At 41.9% G+C, this 23,305-nt stretch overlaps 1 protein-coding gene across 1 annotated transcript in view; it reads left to right on the forward strand.

Annotated features, from left to right (window-relative positions):
- Positions 1-23,305, forward strand: part of ROBO1 (roundabout guidance receptor 1) — a 434,587-nt gene that overhangs the window by 313,216 nt on the left and 98,066 nt on the right. Inside the window, exon 7 of the mRNA XM_075542455.1 lies at positions 22,504-22,512. Coding sequence (XP_075398570.1) covers positions 22,504-22,512 — 9 coding nt within the window. The remainder of the gene's footprint in view (positions 1-22,503; positions 22,513-23,305) is intronic.

Genomic DNA, 23,305 nt, shown 5'->3' on the forward strand with positions numbered 1-23,305 from the left:
TGATGTATCACAAAAACTATGGTCAGAATGAAACTCAAAGGCTCTGTCATGATTTAATCTATCCGAGAATAATTGCTGGTTGTTACATGGACACCTATGGGCCAATAAACACATTGTAAAATAATTATCTTTTGAACGATCTTAACAGAAAAGTGTTACTGCGTAACCTCTAGTTAGCCAGAACATTACATTATTCTGGACCTTGCATTCTGTCATTTTCTAACTGATCAGTAGTTTCTAATGTGTACATTTAGACTACATGAACGTGGCTGCATTTACACTGCCATCTGACACGTAGGGACGTAATGTTTGTCTATAGTTGTATTTCCTTCCCTGGGCAGCCACGCCCCTCCTCCAAGAAAACTAAACTCCGTTTGTGGCTCTCACCTACGCAGACAGCATTGAACATCTTGTGCAAATAGATGCCACCTCACTTTTTATTTATTGTTATATTTGCACTGTAATGCCTCCATTTCACAAGGCTTAACATTGCAGGCGCTCTCTTGCCAGGAATGAATTACCTACGGAACTAGTGTTGTGTATTGCATAATGGCCCCATCTTCTGAAACACGCGATAGATAGTGTAGTATTTATAAGCATTTTATAGCTTGTGACATACCTATAAACTATCAAGTCTGACCAGAACAAAACAGATGCACAGAGGTGCTCTGCCAAGCTGTTACACAGGGTGTAAGAACCCTGCTGGGGCCATAGGTTACCCAGTGAGCTGCCACCCTCAAAGGGGATCCTTTGAACCCACTTAGTTTCTCAGCAGGTAAAAGACAAGAAAGTCTACCCCCATAAAGCGGCAGACCCCTGAAGGGGCAGTTTAACTATGTCCGAAGGGGTCACTAGGAGTCGGAATTGTGGGGGTGTGGAATCTAAACCTGTCAGATTTTATTAGATACTTGCCCAGAATCAAGTTTTGGAATCAATCAAATGCTAACTTAAATGATCTTGCCTGTCTTTATTTTAAAACACCTGTGTTCATCTGATCAAGAGGGTATTTAGCTCACCCTGTGGTTTGTTGTAACCTTGTTTGTTTTTTTAAAATCATTTCACTGGGGCTTGTATAATTCTTATCACAATCCTTATATCCGTCCATTGTGTTGAGCACATTTGTACATTTGTTGCCATCATCATTCTCAAAACATTTGCCTTCTACTTGAGCCTTTAATATTATCTCCTAATTTCCCCCCTCCCTCACGAACCCTTCATAATTCATAAATTATTATTATTTTGTCATATCTTATACTTTCCTATGTCTCCCTTCACCCACTTCTCTGTTGTTCATCCCCCAGGGAGGAGGTTATATGTAGATTCTTGTAATCGGTTTCCGCTTTCCACCCCACATCCCTCCTCCCTCCACCAGGCATCTCTACTCACACCATTGGTCCTGAAAGGGTCATCTGTCCTGGATTCCCTGTGTTTCCAGTTGCTATCTGTACCAATGCACATCCTCTGGTCTAGCCAGATTTGTAAGGTAAAATTGGGATCATGATATTTGGGGGAGGAAGCATTTAAGAACTAGAGGAAAGTTATATGTTTCATCGTTGCTACCCTGCACCACGAATGACTTATCTCCTCCCCACAACCCTTCAGTAAGGGGGTGTTCGGTTGGCTACTGATGGGCTTTGAGTCTCCACTCTGCACTCACCCTCATTTACAATGATATGATTTTTTGTTCTTTGATCCCTGGTACCTGATCTCTTCGACACCTCGTGGTCACACAGGCTGGTGTGCTTCTTCTTCCATGTGGACTTTGTTGCTTCTGAGCTAGATGGCCACTTGTTTACTTTCAAGCCTTTAAGACCCCAGATGCTATATCTTTTGATAGCCGGGCACCATCAACTTTCTTCACTGCATTTACTTATGAACACATTTGTCTTCAGTGATTATGTAGGGAAGGTGTGCATCATGGAATGCCAATTTAATAGAACAACGTGTTTTTGCATTGAGTAAGTACTTGAATGGAGGTCCAATGTGCATCTGCTGGCTTTTAATACTAAACCTATAAATATATGCACATAGATCTATTTCCCTGTTTTCATATAAAATATATTTACATATGTATATTCTTTTATTTAGACCTCTATAAATGCCCTTTGCCTCCTAGTTCTTTACTCTTATTTCTTTTTACTTTCCTCTTGTCCCACTATCATGCTCAGCCTTCATTTGGGTTTTAGTAATTTCTCTCAGTTACATTGCCCTTGCTGAATCCCTACCAGGCCTCTCACACCCTCCTTGCAACTAATTTTGGATCACTTGTTGCTTGTGTCCCTGGGTTAATCAGCACCACCTCCTTACCCCTGCATCCCCCTCTCCCATGTACTCCAGAACCATTGGTTCCATTGTTTTCTCCTCCAGACTGTTCATCCAGCCCATCTTATCTAGATAGATCTGTAGAGATAATAATATGCACCAAAAAACAAAGCATAGCAAGACAACTGATTAATGAGAACACAGCGATGAAAACAAAAAAGAAAACCAATGACCCATAAAAGAATAAAAGAGAAAAAGAAAAATTTTAAAAAGAAAGAAAAACCTATAAATCGATCAAGGTCTGATTTTTGAATTCTAGGCATGCCTTCCAGTCAGATCTGATGCGGTGCCATGTTCTGACCCCAGAGTCTGTCCTTTGATCTCCCTCAGGAGAACCCTGCTCTGCTCCCCCCTCCCACCCCCCTACTCCCAACCCCCACCCCAGTTACTCTGCCGCATGCCTTTAGTGGTTTGCCTCAGGGTCAGTCCTGGCTAGTCCTGACCCTGAGTCTCCAGTGTTGTTCCCCATAGGGCCCTGGGCCAGCAAGGGACAGCGTGTCTCATAGTGGGATCAGCCATATGGTCCACTCTGTCCTTTGGCTGTTCAGCTCAGGGATATCGTCCTCCAGGCCTGGTGGAGATGTGCTCCACTCTCTCTTCCTCCCCCTTCCTTTGCTCCCGTGTGCTCTGATCAGACATGCCCCTCTCCCCTAGCTGCAGCTTCAGTGCCATCCTCTCCAGTAAATTCTTCTGGGGGAGGGGGTTTGTTGTAGCCTTTAAGAAAAGCAGAGTGGATGTGCCAAAAGCAGTTTTTAAATCCACCCAAGTAGGTTACTATTTACTTATGATGACAATCATGTTGCTAACTTTTGAAATAATTCCATTTTTAATGTGTTATTCCAAATAAAATATAAAAGTGAAATTCCACATCCAATGTAGTTTTAATGTAAAACTTCTTCCATTTCCAAGTTTGCCCCAGCCTCTAAAGTTTCCCGTGATTCTGTGCTTCATTGACAGCCAGTGCTTCAACAGGGCCAACTCAATGGCATTATTAATCTGTCTGCCCCCTAGCCTCCTCACAGATAACGCAGCTCTGATCACTGTCACGATTTCATTCCCAACGTAAATTTGAGACTGTCACCAACGTGATCCTATTCCCGTCGCTGTGTCTTTCCCAGGGAACTGAACTGAAAGGGACTTCCATGCACCAGCCCTTTCCCAAGGGACCACGGTTTGTCTTCCCTGAGCTGAGAGCCATCAAGAAAATCCCATCCCATTTGTGTTTGTCTCGTTTACAGTAGGAGCTAAAAGACAGTCCTTCTGTGTCCCTCTGGGGCCCAGTGCAGGGCCAGCCGGACACAGAAGCTCTACATTGAGGTCCCAGTTCACGCCCTAGTCACTCCCTGGTGCATTCCTCTGCAGGCTTCTCTAGGGGACCAGGCTTTCTGGGACGCGCAAGAAACAGTTGCTTTCCTGCCCCTTCCTACTCTGCGCACCTGCTTTGTTTCCAGGCAGGTGCTGGGCGTGGGCGCACCAGGGGATGCGATGTCTGTGAAACCCAGCTCTTTCCCGAGTTCTTGCGCTTCCCGTTCATTTAGTTTTGAAATGGTAGCATTCTGTTATGAATTATGTTCTTGCCTTTTCCTTTTTAAATTGACCACTTGGCATAAAATCGGAATGGTAAAATGAGCCATCAAAGGCTTTGATGTGCTCTTTCTCTGCTTGTGGACCATTGTTACTTTGTTCCACACTTCCCCTGATTACGGATGCCTGCCATGCCACGCAGGAAGGGCAGGCTTCCTCATTAGGCTGGGTTAGCTAGTGACAGCTTCTGGAAGACTGAGCCTGAACATTTAAGATTGACATGAGGCAAGGGAGGCAAGAAGGCAGGAAGCAAAATGGCCCAGGCTGTCTGTGGGCGGGCTTAATTGCTACTAAGGGCTGTTTCCTAGAGGCGCACCTCTTGCTGACAGTGAGCGCCATGCTGCCACCAAGAAACTTTGCAGCAGTGTGTGCAGGGGGCTGCCAATTATGACGGACCTTTATGAAACCCCGGGAGTTCTATGGAATTGAGGAGCAGTTATGTAGTTTCAGCAAAACAAGTAACTATCAAGAGACCCCAGCTTTTCCGTTTCTACTAAGAATGCATTAATTTGCCGAAAACAGTGAGAAGCGCACTGAAAAGCTAGCCAACTCGGATGGGATGCGGAGGGGATTCTTGTACACTCTGCTTTTCAGTCGGTGCCCGCAGCGCTGCCTGCGGAGGCGCGCTTGCATTTCCTCCATGTCATCCATCATCGCCATGCCCTGCTGAGCTTCCTCTCCAGACGTTCTCAAATCCCTCACCTGGATTCATCTTCTCACTCTCCCGCAGGCTTTGATCAGCCACCAGGGCAACGCGTGCTTATAAACGGACTCCGCCTGCATCCTTATCTACCTGGAGCACAAATCTTCTTCGTTCTTCCAGCACACATTTCCATGGTTTCCCTCCCTTGATAAGATCCAGAATGCGCAGTGGTATTCCGCCTGCCCGTGTAGTCTCTTGTTCTCCTTTCAGACCAGGATCACCCCCTTGTCTCCTTCACGGTTCAGGGGCTTTTCCTAGGGCCAACATGGCCTGCACGTATTCTCCCAATGGTCTGTCTGCTAAATATAGCGTATTATAAAACAACCTCCCAGGAAGTTCTCCTGTACTCCCCAGTGTTTGTGCACTCAGCAACCACAGGCATGTTCCTGCTGGATGCCGTCACGGGCTTGACCACATTGCACTGTGGATTCTACTTGACAGTGAGTTTCTCGGGGCGCTCTGCTTACTAGAGTCCCGGGCACACTCTCAGTACTCACAGACGTTGTCCATGGGAGTACATCAGGTGCTGGTTTTGATGCACTATAAGCTGTGGGATCCTGGACAGGTCATTTTTATGATTTAGTGTTCCCATCTGTTTACAAAGAGAGACTGTAATGTCATATGAACATCACTGAGCTGAGACGTCACAGAGGTTATGTTCACATCAGAGTGGTGCGTGGCATATAAAGTGTGTATGCGTACAGTTGTTGCTAGTATTATTATCATTATTTTCCTACCAACTTCTAAAAGAGAGCTAAAATCCATCCAATATCCAGTGACTTTTATTTTCTCAAAGAGAACATATTTTCTCTTGTTCCCCACTAATTTATAATTTTTAATTGTGTGTGTGTTTTGCTAGGAGAATTTTCTGTGACACATTGATTGCTAGATTTTCAGTGTTCCTTTGAAATGCTTCTCATAGAGTAAAGCACCTTTTCCTGCTGTTAAGAAGACTCCCATCTAAGGTGGACGTTTGGTAGCTCAGACTTCCCTGATAACACCCTGATAAACACCCCTACAGGCCACTGCCTTCAAGTTACTTAATGTCAGAGTCTCAGTTGCCTCATCAGTAAATATGGCGGTAAGAATGTCTTTCTCGTGGGATAGTCGTGGGGATTAACGAGCAAATGACTGTAAAATGCTTAGCACATTGTTCATGTGCCCGTAAAAGAAGAACTCACGACGATGATGATGGTGACACCAAGAATGACACCCTCAGGCTGGGCCTTATTTTGGGCCCCTGAGCCAGGATGTCCTGTGCCTCGGGACCCTCAGCTGCCTATCCGAAGCTCTGTAAAATGATTGAGATAGGATTCGTCTGATGCATCTCCCAAATGCTAGCTGCAGTTGTTACTTAAATATCTTTCCATAAAAATGATCAAAGCTTCTGTAATTGAATTTTTAAGGAAGTCAGTTTTTATTCTAGTTGCCTTAGGCAATATTAGAGAATCCACATTTATTAAAATTAAAATTACTTTGTGTGTTTATTAGGATTACTTGGTGTGTATTTAAGATCCAAAGGCATTTACTTTTTAATTAACAGAATCATATTTAACATACTCCCTTGGATGCTTGAACATAGTTATTTGTTCAGTGCTGCTAAATATTCTGATAGAGTAAAGAATATTGATCCCTTTCCTGTTGGTTTTATAAATATCATACATATATTGTGAGGGGGTACCCAGAAAATATCAGAATCTTTCCCCAAAGTCATGTATTTACATTTTCTTTATGAAACATTATCATCTTCAAAGTGCTCCCCATTATACTGAATACATTTTTGAAATCTGCAATTCCATTCTTAGAAATATTTTTCAAACTCGTCTGTTTGGAAGGCTCATGCCACCTCCCTTGTTTTTTCTTCACTTCTTCTATGGCATCAAATCGCTTTCCTTTCATGTCCCTCTCCATTCACAGAAACAAAATAAAAGAAGTTGTACAGAGCGAGGTCAGGTGAGGAAGGTATGTAGGGCAAGAGAGACATGCTGAGTTTTTTTTTTCCCAAAACCGGACGCACTGAGATAGCTGTGTGAGTTAGTACATTTTCATAGTGGCAAACTCAATCCTCTGTGTGCCACATATTAGGTCTTTTTGTCACACACTGTAACGTAATCTTTTCATAACCCCTAAATAAAAAATTGTGATTAATAGGCTGACTTGGTGGAATGAACTCCAATTGTACTAGCCCCCTCACATTATAAAAACCTCAAACCATCAGTTTTGAGGAGTACCCCCTCACAGACTCCAGAATAAACCACCGATAAAATAATTTGGATAAATATTCCTCAATTATAACTTCCACATAATTGAAAAACATTAGTAGTTTTGCTAACTGATCAGAAAACATACTCCAGCAAAATAAATGTGAATTGATACATGTGACCATTTGCTAACTTGGGAAGTTCCTTTAAAGGTAAACGAGAGGCATGTTAACGTTGCATCATGTCAACCTGCCATGTGTGCACGTACGGCTTTTTTGGTGGGCCGCTCGAATGTGATTTCAGAATGTGAAAGTAAAATTTGGGTAAAAGTAAGCTAATTAATTACTATAGATTCTATTGACAGTAGTAGGGAATAACGATAATGAACTTCACTCACAATCAGACGTGGGGAAAAGAAAGCTTATTTTGTAAAGTGGTGACTGTTTCCCCACAATAGGGGCCACTGTGTCTAACTTTTCATGAGCATTTGGGGTTTTTGTGAAGGAGACATGGGACTTCTTAGAACTCTTATGATATGTAATCATAAAAGAAGTCATGAGAGAGAGAAAAAGTTGACCTCTCAGTTGTGGACTTCCTTTCTTTGATGTAGACTTCACTTAAATAATTTGTTGGAATAGTTTCCTTAAATCGTTTTATTTCAAAAACGCTGGCAGGATAATAGTGCATTGTTTCAGGCCATTAACTTGGTCATTTGACTCAAAGCCAAAACTAATAGTGTCAAGGGGCCTTTTTGCAGGTTCAAGCTAGGTTTGCCACAATCCAGGATTCTGGTTAAGAATTGTGAATCTATCAACGTCTTGATGGAACACATATTAAGAGCCCTCCACCCAAAGCTTTACTTGATGGCTGACGAACGTGAAATGTGAGTGTCACTGGGCCCAGACAAGGTAGAGCTGAAGTGGCCCCCTGGGGACTGTTTCTTGAGGATATAGGACAATAGTGCACACACAGCGATCCCGTTAAACTAGTGATGTCAGAAGAAACACTGGTCCAGGGCCCAAGGGGCGTATCACTAGACAATAACATTGTCCACACACATCACCTCTAGGATACGTCGACTGTCTGTCTGAGGATTGCCGGTGGTCACGCTTACTCTACAGTCTGATTCCAATGTGTCAGGTTCCGGATTTGGAGTGTGAGTGTGTGCGTGTGTGTGTGCACTATAGATAGAAAATAATAATATTAGTAATAACACCAGCTGTGTTTCAGCCGAAGGCTTGAGAGGCGGCCAGGCAGGCCGAGGAAAATATTTACTATGGTAAAAAGAAACCTAGAAGCCACAATGTGTGATCAGAGACTTTTAAAGAGTCCGTGTTGCCAGCTGCGTTTCTTTGTGAGCCAGCTGAAGTAAGATGCCGCCAGTCAGCTCCGGGGCTTAATGAAGTCCCACTATGGAATTTAACAAGAGGGTGATTTGTGAAAGTGGCTCCAACTCTTCACTGCCCCAGCCAGTGGCATAAGTGGATGCTGAACTTCCCTCCTGCTGGGTTTTGATGCTATTTGATTTGATTGAGACCGCAGCATTTTGGCCTATGATTCTTTGCCCTTTTTGGGAGGGCGGGGTGGGGTGGGGGGAGTAGGCATCATAAAGAATTTCTTGTGTTCTTACAGTTTAACGGAATAGCCATTTTTAACCCTAATGGTGCCTTAGATTTTTATCCCTTCCCCGTGACGATGTATGATCGGTTGCTTTCAGTTGTTTCCAATGAAATGAGAACAATCTTAAAAAATTAATCAAAGGGAAAAAGGACTCAGCCATGTGCCCTTCCATCAAAGAATTCAAAGACACTCCCTGAATGTATGTACCAGGGAAATTTTTTTTTTTTTTAGGGAAAAGAAGGGCTTTATTTAGACACACAGATGCGAGTCATTTCTGTGGACCAGGGAAATTTTGAACGACTGACATACAGCAGTTAGGGACAAGAAGTAATTGATACACAAGCCGATTCTGTGACAGATAATGACGTGGCAGGCACTAGGCGCTCCGTTATCTTTGAGCTTTGCTGGGATGTGCTCCTCTACTTAACAGTGGCTGAGGTTTTCCCAGGGCCCAGTGGTATGAGTGTGTAACTCTATCACTGTCGTTAGCAGGCCACATGTAAAATACGTGACATCAGGGAATGAAACTGGGATAAATGAATTTATAGTTGGCTCTAGTAACTGACAGGTAAGCTTATGTTATCTTAGATCATTTTAAAACATGGAACTGTTTTTGTGACTGTGAATCATTTTATATAAAAGAATCAACTTGTGCTAACTTGCATTAATATATCCTATTGTCACCAACATATATAGGACATAATGGTGGTCATGTCATTATTTAAAAGAAATTGACTTACAGCCTAGCCCAGCGGTTCTCAGTCTGTGGGTCATGACCCCTTTGGGGACTGAATGACCGTTTCACAGGGGTCACCCAATTCATAACAGTAGCAAAATTGCAGTTATGAAGTAGCAATGACAATCATTTTTTGGTTGTCAGGATCTCCACACCATGAGGACTGTATTAAAGGATCCCAGTATTAGGAAGGTTGAGAACCACTGGCCTAGACCATGAGGCCACCCCTCCCTGTAACAAACTCTGAACAAGCTAAATATGCATGCTGGTGGAAAACGGACCTTTTTTTAACTCATATCCATTCATGTTTCACGATCTGTTTGCAGCTATTTAAGTGTTTTGGCACACACGTTCAGCATTAGCCATTATGCGGCCCCTCTTCATTTTTCAGGAAGTCACAAACCATGACAGCGCATGCCAAGCATCATGGTCATCTGTGGAACAGTCACACTTCATAATCATGTGGCAGCTGGGCTTCCTGGAAGCTCATTAAAATCATTTTTAAATGTAATATTGCGCCTTTGGTTTTGGTTCTTTGCAAGATTCTATATGCATTAGAAGTTAATACTTTTTTTAATCATACATAAAATTAGCACAGGTAATTAAAATACCACGAGGCCTTTAATTTGCTTTAAAACTTCCTCCCATGACTGATAATGCACCAGTCTAAACACCCCTGCAGATTGTACTGAAATGGTACAAGACAGACTAAAGCTGAGTAATTGCTGTATAACCGATTTATGAGGGTGAGAAAATCCACAAATGGTTGTTAAAGGTATCTTTAGCTCTGGGAGCTTACTTTGTGTGGAGGATGGTATTGGGGAGAATTTAGAGCAATGCACAATTAAGCCTGACAGAGATAGCAATTTTAGAAAAGTGCTTTGAAACAGCTAACTTTGTATAGGGTAAAACCATCTTTTAACTCCGTGTATATTTAAGTAATTAATAAAGAGATAATAAATTATTAGAGAAACTCATGTGTTTCTTCTTAGGCTTTTTGGTATTTATTTGTAATGGTCTTAATTATTAAAGATGTCTGATAAATAAATTTGATCTTATTTAAGTTCCTTGAGAATAAATGCTAGATTCAGTAAATCTGTTAGATTGCTGAGACGCCAAGTGTTTAAAGTGGGCATGACTTGGAAATTATTGGCTAGCAGTCTGGGTTTTACAGTTGGTGCAACGGGGTTTGGGAACATCCCTACTTCATAGCACAGTGGACACACACACATTCGATTTCATGGCTGCTGACATTCGACATTCACAGTAGTTGACCTAAAATATTACATCACATTTTTCCCAGGGATAAAATGGCAGGGTTTTTTGTTTGTTTCCTTTTAAAATTATATTACACCTCTCACCACAATCCGTCTGCTCTCCGTCCATTCATTTATCCATCCATCCATCCATCCATCCATCCATCCATCCATCCATCCATCCATCCATCCATCGTGTCAAGCACATTTGTATATTTGTTGCCATCATCATTCTCAAAACATTTGCTTTCTACTTGAGCCCTTGGCATCAGCTCCTCATCTTTTCCCTCCCCTCTCCCACCCTCCCTCCCTTATAAACCCTTGATAATTTATTAATTAATACTATTTTGTCATGTCTTACACTGTCTGATGTCTCTCTTTGCCCATTTTTCTGTTTCCATCCCCCAGGGAAGAGGTTATATGTAGAACCTTATAATGGGTTCCCCCTTTCTACCCCACCTTCTCTCTCCCCCCGGTATTGCTACTCTCACCACTAGTCCTGAAGAGATCATCTGTCCTGGATTACTTGTATTTCCAGTTCCTATCTCTACCAGTGTACATCCTCTGGTCTAGCCGGATTTGTAAGGGACCGTGATGGGTGGGGGGGTATGGGGGGTAGGAAGGGTAAGCAATTAAGAACTAGAGGAAAGTTGTATGTTTCTTCATTGCTACACTGACCCTGACTGGCTCGTCTTCTCACCTCGACCCTTCTGTAAGAGGATGTTCAGTTGTCTAAAGATGGGTTTTGGGTTCCCACTCCACACAGCCCTTCATTCTCAGTGATAGGATTTTTTGTTCTTTGATGCCTATACCCAATCCCTTAGACACCTTGTGGTAACACAGGTTGGTGTGCTTCTTCCATGTGGGCTTTGTTGCTTTGAGCTAGATGGCCTTGTTTACCTTCAAGCCTTTATGACCCCAGATGCTATATCTTTTGATAGCCAGGCACCATCAGTTTTCTTCACCACATTGCTTATGCACCCGCTTTTTCTTCAGCGATCATGTCGGAAGGTAAGCATCACAGATTGTCAGATTAATAGAACAAAATGTTCTTGCATTGAGGGAGTACTTGAGTAGAGTCCAAATGTCCATCTGCTACCTAAATACTAAACCTATAAATATATGCAAGTAGATCTATTTCCCCATCGTCATTTAGAAATACATTTACATATGCAAATGCCTGTATTTAGACCTCTATAAATGCCCTTTGCCTCCTGGTTCTTATCTCTATGTCCTTTTACTTTCCTCTTGTCCCACTATCATGCTCATTTGCATTTCAGTAATTCCCCTCCATTACATTATCCTTGATCAATCCCTACAAGGCCTCTTACACCGTCCTCGCCACTGATTTGGATCACTTGTTGTTCCTTTGTCCCTGGGTTTGCTAACATCACTTCCTCTCCCAATCTCCCCCTCTCCCACGTCCCCCCAAAACCATCTGTCAGATTTTTTTCTGCTCTAGATTGTTGATCCAGCCTATCTTATCTAGATAGACCTACAGAGATAATAATATACACAAAAACAAGACATAGCACAACAAAGCAACAACAACAAAACGATAACCAAAAAGAAAAGCCTGTAAATAGTTCAAGGTCTGTTTGTTGACCTTTAGGAGTATTTTCTGGTCAAGTCTTATGGAGTGTCCTGCCCTGGCCCCAAAGTCTATTTTTGGTATTCCCTCAGGACTTCCTTGCTCTGCGCCCCTTGCTGTTCTGTTGCACGCCCTTTGTGTTTTCTTTGGTGTGGTGGGGTCAGATCTGGCGCAATTCCCACACTGTGTCTCCAGTGTTGTCCCCTGTAGGGCTATGGGTCAGCGAGGGATGTCGTGGCTTGTAGTGGGGCCGGCCATATGGTTCTCTCTGTGCATTGGCTACTCTGAGAGGGGATATTGTCCTCAGGCTTGTTGGGCCAGGATGTGCTCCATTCTCTCTTCCTCCCCCTTAATTTGCTCCTGTGTGCTCTGATCAGACATGCCCCTCTCCCTGAGGTGTAGCTTCAGTGCTGTCTTCTGAATTGAATTCTTCTTGGGGAAGGGATAGCTGTCCACGTAGTTGGGATTGGGCCCGGCCCCTCACACATCTTCATGCTGGTATGTTGCTTTCACATCTTGGAGCATGGCAGGGTTTTCTTTTTAAGGAAATAAATAAGGACAAGGTTTCTTTCTCAATTTTTCCTTTCCTTAAATATATGAACTGAGTAATTATGAATTCATACTCATCTAATACATTAATGCATACATTGTATATTTCATAATTTCTCATTGAAAGTTGTTTTAGGTCATGGATTTAAAATGTTTCTGAGTAAATTCCACTGAAGTAGGGTGGAACTCTTTTATTTTGCTAATGAGTCATGTGATAGGTTGAGAAGCGCAAGCAGGTAAGAGCTGCGCAGACCTGAATTGCAGTTTTCTCTTACTTACCCACGGAGCTCTGAGGATGCCGTGGTTAAGCAGAGCTCGGCCACTCACCAAGAGGCCCGAGACAGCTCCCTGGGAGAAGAGAGGCTGCAATCTACCTGTGTCCCGAGTGCAGCCGAGCAAAGCCAGAGGAGCGCTTCTGCTCCGTCGTACCAGGGTCTTTGGAACAGAAATTTACTCAGCGACCTATAGCCGCATCTGTCATGCTGTGAACTCCAGAAGATGATGTTATCTCTAGTGCTGTGGGAAAACCGAGAGACGAGTCTCTTTCTGAAACAATTGTTCTTAGGGTTTCCAGAATATGAGCTAACGCATAATTGGCTAATACTGATGATTCTTTACCCTTACGGTGATTTGGAGAAAAAGTTACATGATTGGATCTTTGCAGGCTCACCAAACAACATCCAAACCCTTCATTGCACCGCATAGCAGCCACGTGGCTTACAGAGGAGGACAGGGACACGGGACTTTCCTGTCTGAACTCTTTACAGAAGGAAATTGTCTGTCCTTTATTACACTCCACTGCTAGCTAGGTCCCAACTGCCATTCTCTAGGTGAATGATTGAACACAGAGTTTGTACCATACTAAGACTCACATGGACAGGATGTTGATCCAAAGATATTTAACTGTCCATGGAGTAATTTTATTGTAACATCGTCGTAACATCGTCGTATACCCAAAGTATGGATGAACTATGCATGTTTTAGGTAGGCGTTTTAAACATTCAAACTAGACATTCTTGAGGACCATTTTGCATAAAATAATATACTGGGCACGATGAAAGGTACACAGATAAATAAGATATGGATCTTGACCTCTGAGAACCTGTTATGGGCTAGCTAATGGGCAGATACCTGGTATCCTCAGTGGACTCTTGGCTCATGCTGGCCTTTTGCGTATAGTACTCAGAAGTAATTATATATCAAGCAAATACCCCAGTCAAGTCCAGGTCAGGTCCATCAGTCCAATACAACGCATTAAGTCTGACACTAGTCCGTAAATCCCTCCTGCGACTCACACAGCCACACGCAATGATGCAGAATGTAGCCAGTCCACACCCCAGAGGGTGCAAAGTCGTATAGATCCAGTGGCGGTAGACGCATCTCCCGGGCTTTGGCTGCCATCATTGTGGCTTGAAGTGGCTCATCAATAGAAGGTGAAGCAGAGAGAGCGAGGGAGGCTGGCCTCTAGAGGGCCATTTATCTCAGTAGTCCTCCGATTAAGTTGCGACCTGATTGACAGGCTAAACACTGCCCACATTTTCCTCTTTGGAGCCAAGTTGGCACCAAAAAACTACCTCTCACACCAGCCCACCACCGTTTTAGGTCACACCTGGACGAGCTTTATCCCTTAATCTTTCTGTCAGTAGGAGCCCTACTGGCTTAATGGACTATGCAATGGGCTAGCCCCTGGGCAGTTGTACTTTGTGATGCCGGGTTGCTATGAGTCTGAATTTACTCGATAGCAATGAGGTTGTGTTTTGTTTCTCAGTTAGAAGTCAAATGCACGATGCAGGGACAAAGAAATCTAAAATATCAACTGCAAGCAAAAATGGACCACCTAAAGATAGTGGTTTTCCAGGGAGGGGGAAAAGCTTTCACTTCGGAGAATCCAATGCTGTTGCTAAATACCAAGTCATCCAACAAATATTGGCCATGCGAATGATGACCTCACATTGTTACATTCTGAAAAAAGTAAGCAAGTAAATACCGTCAGGTTGCTCAGAGACCAGTGTGAGAGGGCCACAGGATTGCTACACAATACATAGTTAGGCGCTTTAGTAAGTGCTTGGGGGAAATAAAGTTCACTGAAACGATACCGAATTTTAATTGCTTTGGCATCAAAGTTCGAGGTAGTTTCATGAAGAAATCATTCTTGTGAATTGAGAGCTAAAATAATTCAGTAGGAAAGGGGGAGAAGCCCATAGCAGAAGAGCAATGGAACTGGAGAGGAAGGGGTCATGAGAGACTCAAGGACCGACAGACACCCTGTGGGACTTGGTTAGGAAGACGGGAAGACGCCGATCCGAGAGTGTCCTGCTCACATTAAGGACTTTGTTTTCTATTTTAAGAGTATAGGGCCCCGATCAAGCAGGAAATAAATTAATAAAATATGATCATTGTCTTGACTCATATTGCTAAAACCAAAATACTGTTAGGGGGTGGCTTTAAACAAGAGAACTTAATTTTCTCACAATTACACAGCCTGGAAGGGCACCATGAGCCAGATCTAGAAAAAGGCTCTCATTCTGAGTGGTCTCTGGGAAAAGGACCTGTTCTCCTCTGAGCATCTGGAGGCTTGACACTCCTTGGCTATAGCCCTGTGTCTGAGCATCAGTCTTCCCCTGGGTCTAACAACTTCGTAGTCTGGGGATTACAGGGCCAAAGGATGCATTCCATTCCCGCATTAGTAGGTATCTCTCTTTATTTCTTTAAAATATAATGTATTATACACCACACCCAGGTGTTGCAGGTCAGTTTCCCTTATATTGAGTCAGGGCTTGGTGAGATTAAAGATTCGGTATCCCAACCTAAGCCCTCTTATTGCTTTATCACATCCGATCATATAGTGGGAGTTTATTACATAACAACCACATCCCATATTTTTAAAAAAATTAAATAAAGCCATTTTATTGGGGGCTCCTACAGCTCTTATTACAATCCATACATCAATTGTATGTAGCACATTTGTACGTATATTGCCACTGTCATTTCCCAAACAATTTCTTTCTACTTGAGCCCTTGGTATCATCTCCTCTTTTACCTCCTCCCTCTTCCCCACTCCCCCTTCGTGAACCTTTGACAATTTATAAATTATTTTTATTTTCGTATTTTATACTGTCTGCTGTCTCCCTTCACCCATGTTTCTGTTGTTCGCCCTCCAGCCTGTATGTGTGTGTATGTGGGGGGGGTGGTGTTGTTGTACATTGATCATCCTAATCGGTTCCCCTTTTCCCTCCTTCTCCCCCCCCCCCCTTATGGTATCCCTACTCTCATTATTGGTCCTGAGGGGGCTATCCCTCCTGCATTCTGTGTGTCCAGAGCTCTTATCTATACCAGTGTACATGCTCTGGTCTAACTGGATTATTAAGGTAACACTTGTGTGTTTCATCAGTGCTATACTGCATCCTGGCAGGCTTATCCCTTCCTTGTGACCCTCTGTGAGCGATGTCCAATTGTCTACAGATGGACTTTGGGACTCCACTCCGACTCCCCTCATTCACATCAATATGATTATTTGTTTGGGGTCTTCTGATGCCTGGTACCTAATGCCATCGACACCTTGTGATCATACTGGTTGGTGTGCTTCTTCCATGTGGGCTTTGTTGCTTCCCTGCTTGATGGTAGCTTGTTTAGCTTCAAGCCTTTAAGACCCCAGATGCTGTATCTTGTAATAGCCGGGAACCATCAGCTTTCTTCACCACATTAGCTTTTGCACCCATTTTGTCTTCAGCGATCATGTTGGGGAGGTGAGCATCACAGAATGCCAGGTTATTAGAACACAGTGTCCTGCGTTGGAGGACTTGAGTAGAGGCTCAATGTCTGTCTGCTACCTTAATACGTAACCAATAAATATGGCACAGCCCGTCTGTGCATAGTGGTCAAATCACTGAGAAGTATGACTCAGCCGAGTTGACCTCTATTTTGGGAGTGGATGATTCAGGTTACAACAATGATCACTGTATCCCCCTTCCCTCACCCCAACCCCTCACTCACCTAGTACCCTTTGTGGATTTTGAATTAGAATTAAAGCAAGAGTAGATAGCTTTCACCAGTGAATCGTCATCGAAATTCATTGATTGTTAGCTTTGGAATTAATGATTTAAAATAAGATGAAATCTAGAAAAATAATAAAAGCTATGCATATGGTCATGGCTTATAAAACTTAAGGAGCAGAGAGAGGAATGACCTAATTTTCTGGCAATATTAACTGTCAGAGAATATTGCTGACACGATAGTCTTGGGTTCCTCTGTGTGAGTTGGCATGTGCATTGTCAGCGTATGGGACATTCACAGTTTGTCTCTAATTGGAAAGCCATTGGAAATAGGGTGCCAATCACAATTGGCACCTGGATATACCGACCTCTGAACATAGTAGAAGTTACCATGTGGAAAGGGACTTTATTTCACACAAAAAGACGCAGACTGCACAGGAGGGCAAATGTGGATCAGTTTCTGAGCCCTGCTTCTGCAACTCAACAAGGTTGCTTGGCTGGAGATGATGACTTGTCATCCACACCTTCCTTTGTGCCCTGGCGAAGGATTGAATGAAGAGGGCCTGCCTTTGCCAATCATGCCCAGGTGGGGTGCCTCCAGAGGTGGGCTGGAAGCTTTCTATTAGCATTTGTTTTCCACTACCACCTTAGTTGAGAGAACAGAGAAGGGGCTTCTCTCACCTGACTTTATAACCCAAATCCTGTGTGAGCCTTTGTATCTCTTAAATCTTACTGCTAAACTTTTGGTCTGGCTGGAAGCAGTTTCTTCCAAGGCCTGGGTGTTGTTAGAGGGGAGGAAGCCGCCAGCTGGGGCCATGGGCTGTGGGGCAACAGACTATCCCCTCACACAGAGATTTCCGGGAAGTTACATTGGATTCCCAGGCTCTTTAGGAAGTAAATAGCTCGCTCCGTTGAATCATTAAGATTTTGTGGGAAATGTGGAGATTTCTGAAAGAGGAAGGAATAATCTTTTTCTGAGCAGCTTCTACAATTTGTAAGGCATCGTCCCGGGATTTTGTGCTTATTTGAATTATAAAATAAATAGCTTTACTATTGCGTTATGCTTGAAATTGAACTGATATCCCACAACAGAGTATTTCAACCTTGGCACTAAAGAATTTTGGTCTTGAATGTGCTTCATTCTGAGTCCTGGTCTGTGCATTGCACACAGTGCACCAGCGGCAATGCTTCTCCCTCCCACCCACACTGCACCCTTGGCCATGACAGCTCAAACTGCCTCCACAGCCACGGACCCGCAGGATTAGGTGAGGTATCGGAATGGAGGGGGAAAGTTCGTAGTATTTTATATACCCACTCAATATATTCTAAAAGTGCTCCCTTCAACTCTAATTTTATGTCTGAAGAGTTGAAAGACATAATGACAGCCTTTTAAGATAAATCTTTTCCCCAAAAGAAAAGTGATACCTAGTGTTAAAACTCTTAAGTGTTTTTAATTGGTAGTGTTATCATCTTCAGCATAGTAATGACTGGGTTTTGTCAGTTACTATGAAGATAGCTTCACCACTTACATCTCTGAGTGTTCTTCTTCACCAAAAATAAGTGGAGGTTCTTTTTCCCTATCCATATTACTAAACGTCTCATATTCTTATTTCTATAGAATACAGTATCAACCACTCTATTCTGTCAACCCTGTTAGTTGAGACCTGCGTTGTTCACCAAAAGAGAAAATCACATCAATTTAAGGATTCATTATCATTTAGCTACCAGTATAAGTATTATCAATGAGTTGTATAGTCCAGGTGGTTGGATTTGTAACCCGTTCGTGAAATTTCCTGTTCTCTGATATTTACTAATAACAGTCGGCCTAACCCAAAACAAACTGACACACTTGTTGCCACAGGATTGACTCCAACTCGTGGGCACTCTGTGGGACAGAGAACTCTGCCTGATAGGCTCCAAGGCTGAGAAGAGGCTCTTGGAAACCTTAGGACCGTATGTCATTCTCCCAGGCTTAGCCTCGTGAATGCCAAGCACAGACAACTTTATGTCAGCAGAGGAGCGAGCACTTAACTGCTGCACCACCCTGCTTCCTTTCACCAAGACTGCTAAGCTTCTATAGGAATGCTTCCATTATTTTTGATCCCAATACTGTGGCAGTCTTTTGCCAGGACAAAGTCATTTTGTGGCCTTTTGTTAAGAGTGAAGAATCAAGCTGCTGTTTTCTTTAACTTGCAATGCCAAGCTGGAATTTGCCCTTCTGTTAAAAAACTGAAGTCATAATATCTAAGAAACAAAATCTGAACCATAATATTATGAAAATGTATGCTTTTTTACTTGAAATTTACTGCTGTCTGCGGAAATTAGCATACATATCTATTATAATCTGAAGAGAAAATTGGGGTGGGGTTGAGTCTAGGGCTATAACAGTTATCTTGCTTTGCATCTGCGTTCCCCTCTTTTAAGATCATAGTGCAGAAAGCACTTTAAAACTCAACAACTCAATCCCTTCACCAGACCAAATGGAAGTAAATCCCACTTTTAAAGACCTCTGGAGACATCACAGTGGGCAACCAATTCACAGTTCAGTGACCTTTACTGTTAACTGCATCTTCACTGCATGTTTTCTAAGTCCTTTGCGCTGTTATTTAGGCCATTATCTCCTTTTCCTCTGACCTAAGTAGTTATCAGGACTGGCTGGTTCCTGTATTTATTGGACCTAATCTAAAGACTGTTCTTAAGTATCTGTTCAGCTAGCTCATTTGCTTCAGACCTCTCCGGGAGGGGTGGTAGGGCGGGCGGGCAGGGTGTCTTCCTCGAGTTTCCCTATAATTGATTTTCACTTGGAAACATTCACCATCATTCTGACTGCTCTCCTTTGAATAGGACAAGGTTTCTGATGCTTTCTTCTTTAGAGAAGAAATAGGAGGGTTTTTTTCCTCCGTTGGTTGGTGGACTTCCCTTCATTGTTTTCCATGTTTCTTGAAGCACATTGCTAAACATTCTTATAATAGTGTCTGATTATCATGAAGAATTCTTTAGAAGAGATTTGTATCTGCCTGGGCTAAATCATTTGTTAAGTCACAGGTAAAATAAAATATTTTTGTGCTTATTATCTTTCTCTCCGAACTGATTAAGCAGTAGGAAACTTTGTACAGTGTCCTGCATTTAGTCAAGAGACTTGGGCACTAGGCCTTGGTTAGCCATCTGTAACCTTCAGAAATTTGCTTAACCATCTGGGCTCACTGCTGTCAAAAGGAGGGGTTAGACTGATAAATGTTAAGGTCACTTCCAGCTCTAACATTTTATGGCTTTATTGCTTTATTAGAGAAGAGGCAGACAAGCTTTTCCTCTTTCTTTGTGAGATGAGAGAGTTTGGATGGACTTGCTCGGAGCTTTGAAAGTGGAAAGAAGCAAGTTGTGAAGCATGATGGGGAGGATAGAGAGAACCTCCCACATCCAGGAGCTTTAGATGAGCAGGCAGGCAGGCAGGAAGGGAGGGAGGGAGGGAGGGAGGGAGGAAGGGAGGGAGGAATGGTCAGGCTCATGTCACTCAGCTTTCCACTCTTTCTTTCTGGGCATAGATGTCATGGTGCAGTAATAGGCGCTGCCTGGTCCCATGTTTTATGTGTGGAAAGAAAGCCATTTGACTCGCCCTTCAGAGAAATGTGGAGAACTGAGGATGAGAGAGAGACCTAAAGAATTTATTAACATTTCTTCTTGAAGAGAAAGTACGGATGATTGTTTCCTTCCACTGAGGAAAAGGATTTTAAGTGGACCATACTGTTGGCCTATATTTGTTTACTGATCCTAAAACAAATAACAGTGGGGTTAAATTGTGACAGACAGGGCTTCATTCAGATAAGAGAAATCATTTACTGATAAGCATGCTTGTTAAAAGCTTGAGTGAGCATTCAAGATAGGAGTCCTCCCAGAACCCTCTGATGTTTTAGGAGCATCTCTATCAGATAATGTCCTTTGATAACTTTATAGTCCTTAATAGACTATCAGCTGTCCCTGAATTAGGAGTGCCAATTTATATGATATCTAATGCATGAGCCTAATGTTTTTTATATAGGAAATTTTAGGTAATATACAATGTCTACTCTTGTCACTTCGTGGGAAAACAACAAACAAATGTATAAATAATGAGAAGAACGGGAACTTCTGTGATCGGCTGTTTTCCAGTCATTTCTTTTGTATAATATATTGGATACTTTGGAAATGGAGCTAATTTTAATTCACAGAAAGTCATGACCAGAAATAGAGATCATAACTTTGATATTGTTATATTAAAAATGTTGTCATTGGAACAATCCCCGGGCAGCCCTACGTGTTTTAGTTAGAACTGTCCTTTACAGAGTTTTTAATGCTAGGTGGGAGTAGATTTCTGAACTGTCTTCCGAGGTACTCCTGAGTCGACTTGAAAGTCCAGCCATTCACATAGCATCCCCAAGTAACATTTTTTACGTCAAGTAACTCCTTTGTGACCTTCAATAGGGCTCAGTTTTAACTACTTTAGTCTAATGAGATTCATTTTATTTTTATCTTTCACCTCAAAAGATAATTCCATGATTTTTTTCAAAGCAGAATTACATTAACCCTGTTATGCTACACTTAGAGTTAGGTGATCTCTCTTGTAGTTTGTACATTTTCCCCCCCGTCATTTAAAAGAGAACTTCTTTGTCGTGTCAATAAAATTAACTTTCTTTTGCCACCTCTCTGCATGGCAGAAACAGAATAGAATCATTGTTGACGTTATAAAAACTTAAACCTGACAAATAAGAGATATCTATATTGTGAGCTTTTCTAACCCAAATGAATGAAAATTTTAGGCTAAAGATGTCTTCTTTAGAGTGAAAGAAAAAAGACAATGATTTTAGCCACGTTGAAGGTAATTTAAACAGTTTGTGAGTTACCTTTAAATTATGCAGAAGCAGTAACAATATTCAAAGAATTTTGTTTTTATATTGTAACTATACCATTTCCCAGGGCAACCCTTAGTTTCCTTCATTTTATTTAAACATTGTTTATTGTCCAGCATGTGTAATTAATTTTGACTTGCTGAGATATATGGAGCCATTTATTTGAGTAAAATATATTGCAGGTGTCTACTGGACCATTATACAAATGTTTGGCATTTGACAGTAATTGCTTTTGTTTCTGTAGTATAGAAACAAAACAGTTCATTTTCAAGTATCTTAAATATGCATAACTTGCTTTTTCTGTATTAAAATATCCAGTGCTTCAGCATTGAAAAGGGTAATGTAAGTATGATTTAGAATTAGGATTATAAAGTTTTCTCCACTTTTCACAATTTACCCATTTTATTTCTGTTTATCTCCTCAATTAAAAATAGGCAAAACTTTAAATGTGATACCTTTTCACAGAATAGCTACTTAATTGCTACTCATGGACCAGTGGTGTAGACATCCTCTGGGTACTTGTCAGCAATGCAAAATCCCAAGCCCCACGCCCGACCAAATGAAATCAGAAACTGTATTGTAGCATCACGGGTGATTTGTAAACATATTCTACTTAAGAAGCATTGACTTAGCAGGGTACCAGTGCCAGGAAGAACCTTTCAACAACGAATAGACTCATGATTAAGATCTTTGGTTTTTATTTCTCATGTAGCATTTGCACCTGAGATTCATGTTAAGCTCATGCATGTACTTATTTACCTTTGTCATCTCATAGCAAAATATAGTCATTGAAAAATGTTTACCATGATCATTCATTGTAGCTCTGCCATTTAATCATGTTAGATTTTAAGATTCATTTCTATTTTTCCTTAAATAGTTCATGGTAATATAGACAATGCTAACCAATATTCATTTGTGGACAGCATAAGTCATATATCCAAATATTAATGTGCTCTTTATTTTCTTAAAAGATCATTGTTAAGTCGAATCGTATGACTTCAGTTTAGGTTTGTTTTCCGCTTCATTTTTTTAATTTATCCCATGTTTTCTTTTTGTTTCGTTTTAGTTGGGTCTGGTAAGTTGACATTTTATTGGCCATCTTCTCATCACCGTGTCACTGTGACGGGAGCTTCTCTTCCCCTTTCCATCCATCCCCACTGTGCCCTCCCACCAATCAGCCTCCATGTCTCACTTGTCCCTGGCCACAAAGACAGACTGCACAGAATAAATCTGCAGGAAGTATGGGTAACTGGGACAAAGAGTAAAGGTAATGGGTTGCTAATTTTATGCCTTATTAAATGATCTAACACCTGCATCCTTTTATTTCTTTACTCTTCACTTGTTAGTTAAGTGGTTCAAAAAAGTGATTGGACTCTATCTCAGTTAAATACTAATTCAATGAATATCTTATTTAAAAAAAAGATTAAAAAGCGACAAGAAACAGATACCCCGGACAACCATTTGGCATCTTTTGGTTTTTGCTCAAAATGTTTACAAATCCATGTCTGTCTCTCTGGGGGTTTGTAATGACGTGGCGGGTTCAAGGATAACCCTTAAAGAAGCTCCTGTGGATAGCCTTGTACACAGAACTGTTTGCACCTACTTTCATTTCTATGTGTCCGATTCATTCATTGTATCTCAGAAATAATAATCACACAAGGCATCCAAAGTTCATCAGATGTGCTTGGATAACCTATTGTCCCCATCTACTTCCGAAAGCTAACAGGTGTCTAAGCCCTGTTATGATCACAAACTTGGAAGGTCCATTCACTTTTTCATGTTGCTAGATTATTATTTGGGGAGGAATTTGTATAAGTCTAGTAAGTGGCTTGCCAGAAAATAGCTTTAACTACCATTGATCTTGCTAT

Source organism: Tenrec ecaudatus, chromosome 2 (assembly GCF_050624435.1).
Source record: "Tenrec ecaudatus isolate mTenEca1 chromosome 2, mTenEca1.hap1, whole genome shotgun sequence".
Classification (NCBI taxonomy): Eukaryota; Metazoa; Chordata; class Mammalia; order Afrosoricida; family Tenrecidae; genus Tenrec; species Tenrec ecaudatus.